General features: G+C 45.1%; 1 protein-coding gene across 1 annotated transcript; it reads right to left on the bottom strand.

The window, feature by feature from the left end:
* Nucleotides 1–416: 416 nt before the first annotated feature.
* On the bottom strand, nucleotides 417–5,619 carry dhh (desert hedgehog signaling molecule). Its single transcript, XM_020051423.2, has 3 exons — nucleotides 4,881–5,619; nucleotides 1,958–2,219; nucleotides 417–1,787 (listed from the first exon to the last, which is right to left on the bottom strand). Exons 1-3 carry the CDS (start codon nucleotides 5,190–5,192, stop codon nucleotides 940–942), a joined length of 1,422 nt encoding a protein of 473 aa, XP_019906982.2. The 5' UTR covers nucleotides 5,193–5,619; the 3' UTR covers nucleotides 417–939.
* Between the last annotated feature and the right edge of the window lie 2,566 nt (nucleotides 5,620–8,185).

Genomic DNA, 8,185 nt, shown 5'->3' with positions numbered 1-8,185 from the left:
ATGGGAACTGTGTGGAATCCTGCGTTTAACATTTAAGGGACATGTCTCCTCCCCCCTCCACTTCCCTTACTGATTGAGACCGGAATAGTCTTTGCAAGTCCACACGGAAAACCTGCGGATTTAGGGTGGACGAGAAAGTACTGCAAGTGTATAAAGCAACCTGATAGACTGACCCGGGAGAACGTTTCAATGGAGAACATCTCAGGCACTTAAAAAATATATATATATTTTTTTAAAACATGAACTTAAAACATTCCCTTGTCCCATGTCTCTTCTGGTAATTTATGCAGGTAGTACAGTAACAATCTTACGCCCCTTTAACAGGGATAATTGACATGAAAAACAGGACACAAGAATGCATTATTATTTGTTTAATTACACTTTTAAAGACAATTTAACAAATACCAAGAGGAGCCTTAGTCATAATAATTACAATAAATTGCTATATTCATATATTATGATTCAGAAGGTACAAAAATAAAGCTTTTATTGTTTCTGGGACAAACTCATATTTCCTCATGTTTTCTGAATAATGAATCACATAATTAAACCACTGTGTTGGCATATATATGTTATCTAAATAGGATACATATACAATTAATTAACAGTACACAAACATTACACCATGCTGATTCTGTTATAGCAAGTCCATTTCTCTCATCTAAGTACTCATTTTAAAGCTTTTGAAATCTTCCTTACCAACCATCAACATATTTACTGAACGTAAAAGAGGAGATACAAAATTCATAAATACACTACAAGGCCCATAGCAGTGAGTAAGATGCAAATATACCCTAGAGGTGCACACAGTTTAAACTCGACATGGCACAATAAAAACAGCATTAGTGTAAATGTAACGGAATAGGAATTATGAGTAAAACAGTGTAAATATTATCAGTAGTATACAGGTACCAAAGGTAAACCTATAGTGCCCTTCACCTAAGGATGAAATATCTTGGGGTCTAGAAAGATCTGCCCAAGACTGTGTAGCAGCCTAGCATACCAGTATACACTGGAAACTCTTCCTCCCCCAGAGCAACAGTGTCCCTGCTCAGTCTCTCTGTTCGGGGCTACATAGGTCCAGCTTCTTTGTCTCTCTGAAGTGTTTGTATTCACATCCATGCCTGGGCCGCAGAGTGTCTGATTTACCCATGCCCCTGGCCTCTTGCGGTGAACGGGCGCCTTAGTGCGCTCCCTCTCGGCCCCCGAGGCCCACACTCTTGGCGGTGCGCCCCCCCCCCCAACCAGCTGGGTGAATGAGAGCAGCAGTCTCAGGGGCCCAAAAGCCCAGTGTGACAGCCTGTGGTCCTCTATTAGAGCGTAGCTGGATGCCAGTACTCCATCCACAAACAGGGTGCCGTGTTCTGTCAGGGGTGCATATACACCCGTCCCTTCCACCTGTGACGTAGATGTGACCCTGGAGGGCTGCACTCGGCCGTCTGGTCCGCGGATGAGCACATAGTCCCCCGGTTTGGCCCTACTGGCAAACCGGGCCCGGTACTCACTGTGGAGGAGCTCGTAGCGGGGGGAGAGGAAGACCAGGTGGTGCGGAGTTAGGGCAATGCGATGGCCATCTTGGGTGCTTAGGACCAGGAAAGTGGACCTGCTCTCATGGTCTCTGTGCAGGAATAAAAGGACACGGCTGAGGACTAGGTGTCCCGACTCAGACAGGGCCATCACTCTGTCCCCGGGCTCCAGGGAGTCCAGGGTCTTCTGTCCCCCTCCAGGCACAGTCACCCGGGCCCAGCCTGGGAAACAGCCCCCCTTCTCAACTGCCACCGAGTGATCTGAGGGGACAATTAGTACCTGCCGTTTTATCACTGAAATACTGTGTATCTGTTTGGAAACACTGGTATAATACAACGTGCTGCAGCGACGCAAGTTGCACGATGAAGAAGAAATACAAACGCGAACTGTGTATTTAATGTCTCGAAGACGCACAGCCTCTTTGACTTACCAGCTTTGACGGAGCAGTGGACATGGTACTTGGACTCATAGTACACAAAGTCGAACCCGGCCTCCACAGCCAGCTGGGCCAGGATGCCATACTTTTCTGGCATGCGGTCCGAGGTGGTGATGTCCACGGCCCGTCCCTCATAGTGGAGGGAGTCCGGCGGGTGGTGTCCATCCTCATCCCAGGCCTCTGTGACACGGAGCTTGGTTCCTGGCCAGTGGTTCATCACAGCTATGGCCAGTTTGTTGAGGCAGTCTTTACAGCGCTGAGGGACGTGCAGAGAGTGACAAGGCATATTTAAAACGGCATGGATAGGCCATGCAATTGGTTAGATGGGATCCCCCTAACATCTGCGTTAAGAGTAGTTCATTCCAAAAGTGTTTAGTTAAGCGTCTTATGGAAAGTATTATTGACACTTTTTATTTTACCCATACTGCAATCTGCCGATAATACTTCCAGGACTATTGATGTGTGTAAAAACCCTAGAGCGGAGGTACCAGAGACCATTTTAATCATTTATTAACCAAAGAAAGGGATAGGGTTAGAACTGCTTCTAACAGAGTGGAGATGTAATCCTGCCATCTACCTCTGCCACTCTGGGTGACTATATCCACAATGTCTGTAAATCAATAGAAAATACCACAGCACTTCTATAACAGTCCTATCTTCCAGCCTGGTCACCCATCAGTTTGTGGCACGTAAATGTGGCAAAACACTGCTAAATCGTCTGCATCCAGGCTGACTTGTCCCTCAGTTGACATCATCAGATGTTTCACTTCTGTGTTCAGTAGTTATAAAGGCCAGCGCCACCCTCTCCAACCTTTCCTCAGACAATCAGGACGTAACATCACAAAGCTACTGTAGCCATTCCCCAACATTCCTTGGCCCTTTCTGCATGGTGTGAGAATAAGCAAGGCCATTCTTTAATTCTTCCATTTTCTCAGTGGGTCAGTGTCACCTCTAAGAGATGTAATACTAAATGTGACCAGTATGACTCAAATACCCAGTGGTCTGTAGTTTGTTTAATACAAAGTACAGTCACTCTCTCATTCAATGTAGTAGATACATTGACTGCAAGCTCTTATGCAATAGCTCCTGAAAGTCCCCAATTCTTCCCAGGACTTTGTTGCCATACATCAGAGCGAGTCAGAGAGCAAGAGAGACAAACCGGCAGACTGGGAGAAAGGATAGGAAGAGAGAGAGACTTGGCTGGAGAAAGGCTGTGCAGCTAGGAGGCAGGGTCCAGGCTAAGGAAGAGGGCAGAGAGACAGAGGAGGAATGTACGGGCATGTACATGAGAAAATGACAGGCAATGTGAGAAAAGAGAGAGTCACAGAAAACAAACCGGCTACATTTTCTCGCCATGCCATTGAAGAGAGGCGTTTCATTGTCACCGATCTACAATAGTCGGCTTTTCCGACAGTGCCATTACTTCAGCAGGCGGGAATTTTGTATAGGCGACCCTTTGGAGTGTCCAGATCATACACAAAGAACGCCTTTCACATCTGGCCAGAGAGAGGGGGACACGCACACATACTGTACACACACACACACACACACACACACACAGGTCCTCAGACTGGGCATCCGAAGGGCATACACATACTCAACCACAGATTTCCATCACATATTGAAATCATTCAGAAAGAGGAAAAAACACAGTCTGAACATCATACAAAACCAGTCCGAACAAAGGCCTCGAAGCATCACCAGACCAGGGTCAAGGGCATGGGTAGACAACTTTTAGATTAGAAAATTGTTGTTATGCTCAGCTGTGAAGAATGGTCTTGATGTTACTAATGGTAAATGTTCATAATCTGTTCAGAAACGAGTTTGATGATTACAGTGCGCCCATTGTATCATAATGTTCCCATGTCAAAGATCCCTCTAGGCAGAGGGGTGGCCTTCCACAATGTGTCCAACTGTTGGTTAGGGTCGGGTTTACAAGACTAATCGATCTGCACTTGTCATCAGACGTTGAGGATACCGTGCGTTTGTGAGTAGTAACAATCTGTTTATTGTTTCCGCGGACTCCAAATGCCAACATAACACTGTGGCTTCCTTGATATTCTAAAGAGGTCAGAAACGAGATGTGAGAGAAGTCTGTGTGACGCTGCTGCTGTCCTGGCGTCTTCTGTTCACCAGGCCTGATCATATTTAAATGGTCATACTGCATTCCTGACCCTAATGCACACACTACGCAAGGTTACCTGTCCACACTCTCCAACAAATTCCCTCCTAGTAAGCACACAGAGCAGGCAAGTGGAACTGGAGGAATCGTTTTATTACCAAGCAACAAAGACTTTGGTTAAAGATTAAAAGGAAATGATCGCAGGTTAGAGCGCATTCTCGCAGTCATATTAAATAGGATTATGACCCCCACCCAAACACAAACACACACTATCCTTAGCACCTAGGCTACTATTTATTTATATATAACTATTTAATGAAATAAAAAAACTGGAAATGCTTGGGGAAGTGATTAACAAAACATCAGCTCATTAAGTTGGTAGTTCCTAAAAATGAAACTGCAGCCGCTTATTGCAATAGCTAACCGATCATCCTGAATAGACATTTAACTTATCGGTTATCACAACTCATTTCTCTGACCCAGAGGAGCTTTTTTTTAATGTTATTCTGCTGGGGCCACAGTGGAGTGGCTAGTTATGGGTATATTGGACCTTGAAGTTGTCACACACAGGTGAATGTCATGTGAAATCAAATTTAAACTTGGAGATAATTTAACTAGATCAACCATTACACACCCATGCACCCCCCCCCCCCACACACACACACACACACACACTAAGGTCTGTACTGGACTTCCATTAAATTGACACACACACAGTCATTGGGAGCCAGGCTGGCTCCCATGGCGGCAAATAAGTAGAGGTAGAGTAAAATCAGGTAGTTGAACAAGTCTCACCTTGGTCATGAAGCGGTCAGCAAGCGTTTTCTCCTCATCTTTGAAGATGATATCAGGGTTGTAGTTACACACCAGTTCATTGAAACGTTCTGAGCTGCGTGTGATCTTGCCCTCTGCCCTCCCGCTGGCGCCCAGGTTATACTCAGAAAGTTTAGGAGAAGAGGTCTTGTAGGGCATGGGGATGAGTTTCCTGGGCCTGTGGCGGATGCCATTGCCGGGGCCTGGCCCACACCCCTGCACCAGGGAGCTCCATGTGAACACAGTGAGCAGGCTGAGCCGTGCTAGGCTTAACCACCATGAGGTCACCTTCATTGGGGAGAATTCTGGGCGTGGGTCCCTGGTTTCAGTGACCCTCCGCACCCACTAAGAAAACCCTGTTTCGGGCACCTGTTGGCATTTGAATGGTGGCTTTGATATGTTGGTGGTGGTCCATTCCAGATCATGGGTTGTTGAGGAGATGTAATATATTAAGCAAAATTGGCCTAAACGGATCTGAATTCACATTGAAGGTATGGGGATCCATTCTTCTGTAAAAACCCATGTTGCCCTGTAAAAGTCCATGTTGACCATTTACATTAACTTCAAAGTGAACACATTTACTCCCCTGAACCATTAGACCATCTTGCTATTTTTGTGTAATGTTTTGTCAATTACTCCCCCTGATATTTGAATACACTTACAAATATTTAGAATAGTTCCAACTATTCTGTTCACAAGTATTGAAAAGGTATATAGAGAGACTATAGATGTCACCCATATCAGTCGCTGGGTGTACAAGTACCTGCTGCCAAACAGGTGCTCCTCAAGCTTTCCAGTAAGTCACCTACCACCTCTCTAACCAGTCCTGGGAAGTTCAGTAGCGATATGCAAACCTGACGAGAACTTCACTCCGTTGCAACTTTATAAAATATCTCCATTGCGAATTCTTCCAAATGGCATTCTCACAGTCTTTCACCATTCCTTCCTCCAACAATTCGCGTCGAGAGGTTTTGTCCGAGCACTTGTGTCTCGTTTCGCGTCGGAGCGCTCCTGTTCGCGGTGCGCCAGCCATTGGGTTCTTATTTAGCTTTTGCCCTCCTTTCCTTACGCACTCCCACCACGACAGCACACGCCTCCAATTCAACTTTACAAGTGACATTATTAACCCACTTAAGGTATTGCCTCACTTTCTGTTGTTATAGGTGACTGGTCTTTTTCCCTCTCAAACGGGGAAAAAAATTTAACACCGACGCATTTACGCATTTTGGTTGGTAACTGTATTACGCAGATATTTGGAGAGGGTACCAGGAGCACAATCCATACTTGTTCAAAAATCCATTAAACACATAGAACCATGGGATTGAAAGAAGGGTTACAGTTAAACTTGAGTTATACGTTAATTATAGGGTTATAGTGAAACCTAAATTATACGTTAACCACGCTTGTTTCGATTTAACTAAAATACGGACATATTTCACTACAAACATCATGATAGAACTTTGTACCCCTTGGAAAACATAAATCCTTCCGACTTGGAGGGATTCCCCATCACCACTTTTACTCTGAATGGTTTATTAATAGCATAGATTAAAGGTGAGGAGACACAAAGAATGTGTAAGAGCTTCCTGTTGGGTATATCTGCCACAATATACACTTGCTTAAACACACACACGCACACACACACACTCTACAGTCTATCTGAATTCTAACCTTGCTTTCCTTAGTCGTTGGAGTCCCATGTTGACACCATGGTTCTCCAGCCCCTGAGCACCCCTGAACTCAGCTCACCCAAGACCTCCTAACTGGAAACACCCTACCGGCCACCGCTGACTCTATCAACACATTTTTTTTTATCAGAACAATAGCTGGGATTTCAGGGAGACCTAGAAGGGGAAAATATATTATAATTAAAGGGGTCATCGAAGAATGATCAATGCCAGAACCTGTACTTCCAGGAGTCTGTGGTTTCTTATCATTTATGGAGCATCAAATGAGCAGAGAAGTCAGAGGTTGGAGGTCATTGTGTCAGTATCCTATTGTTCTAGCTTCCTGGAAATCTCCTGAAAACTCTGTTTGCCAGTAGATACAATTTAGTATGTAATAAAAGCAGCACCACAATGCCCCGTGCTGACTAAAGACAATACACAAACCTTTAGGAGAGCCCCTTTATAATAATGTAATTCTCTATGATACATCGTGTAGAACCCCATAGATTTTAACTTTCCTGTGGCCCTCATTATTTCCCAGCATGCACTGGATTAAATGTTTCCATATCAGATGCAAGGGGCAAACATCACGTCGTCGTTATGGCATAATAACAGAAATAGTAAAATTGTGATTTCTTTGAATCAGCCAGTATATGAGAGACCAAAACTGGGATGTGACAAACCATTGCAAATGGGCCGTTTGTGGGAACATTTGAGAAGATGTTGAAGTAGGGAAGGGTGGCGACGGCAAGCTCCATCTTCCGGTCCTTATGATAAACATGGAGAAAAGCTCCGCGCTGTGCTGTCAGGGCCGAGACTCACAGATGAGAGATATCGCAGTACATAATGACAAATTCAGGGAAGGCCGTGGTCTGGCCCAATCAAAAGAAGAAACTCCTTTCATATGAACTTAAACAATCAGCAATATTGATATTGTTCTTTGGGAAATAGATGCGGCTGGTAAGTAAAAAGAAAAGCGAGATTTAATCTCATCAGACATTAAAGACAGAGGAAGGAACCCAACAGCTGTGTGTTTGAGATGGAAATAAAGTCATTATTATTAGTTTTTATTTCAGGGGCAGTGGTGGTGACCCCCCCCCCCCCCCCCCAAAACATCACACACCTCTCCCTCCCTCCTCCATGCTCTTAAAACGCTTGATCACTCCTCCAGTCCAGGATGGGAGTACATGGCTGGGTGAATGGCTAAGTTTCCTGCATAGCCACAGCATCGAAAACTAGATCTTTCCTGCCTGAGAGGACTGGCCGCGTGTCCTAAATGGCACCCCCCGTCCCCTCCCTAGCGACCCTACTTTTGACTGTAGCCATGTGTGCCCCCGGTTGCGAAAGGCCGGCATTTGGGACAGAAGTCCCGAGTTAATTTACCTTGCCTTTGTTTTAACCTCCAATGGGACATTAGGGCAGGGAATCACGGTCAAAGTCAAACTACAAATCGCCACGATAAACCGTCACGTTGCAGGTTTGCTTCAAAGCACGCATAGACACCAGCCAAAACAAGTCTCTCACTCATCGATAACTGATCGATAACAAACATCAGCGGATTGCTTTCTGGCACCTAACTGGCTGCGTGTGTCATGTAATTACAGTGAAGTGGTAGCAGAC

The sequence above is a fragment of the Esox lucius genome, chromosome 12 (genome assembly GCF_011004845.1).
Source record: "Esox lucius isolate fEsoLuc1 chromosome 12, fEsoLuc1.pri, whole genome shotgun sequence".
Lineage (NCBI taxonomy): Eukaryota > Metazoa > Chordata > Actinopteri > Esociformes > Esocidae > Esox > Esox lucius.
The sequence above is the reverse complement of the archived record's forward strand: the minus strand, read 5'-3'. Positions and strand labels throughout refer to the sequence as shown.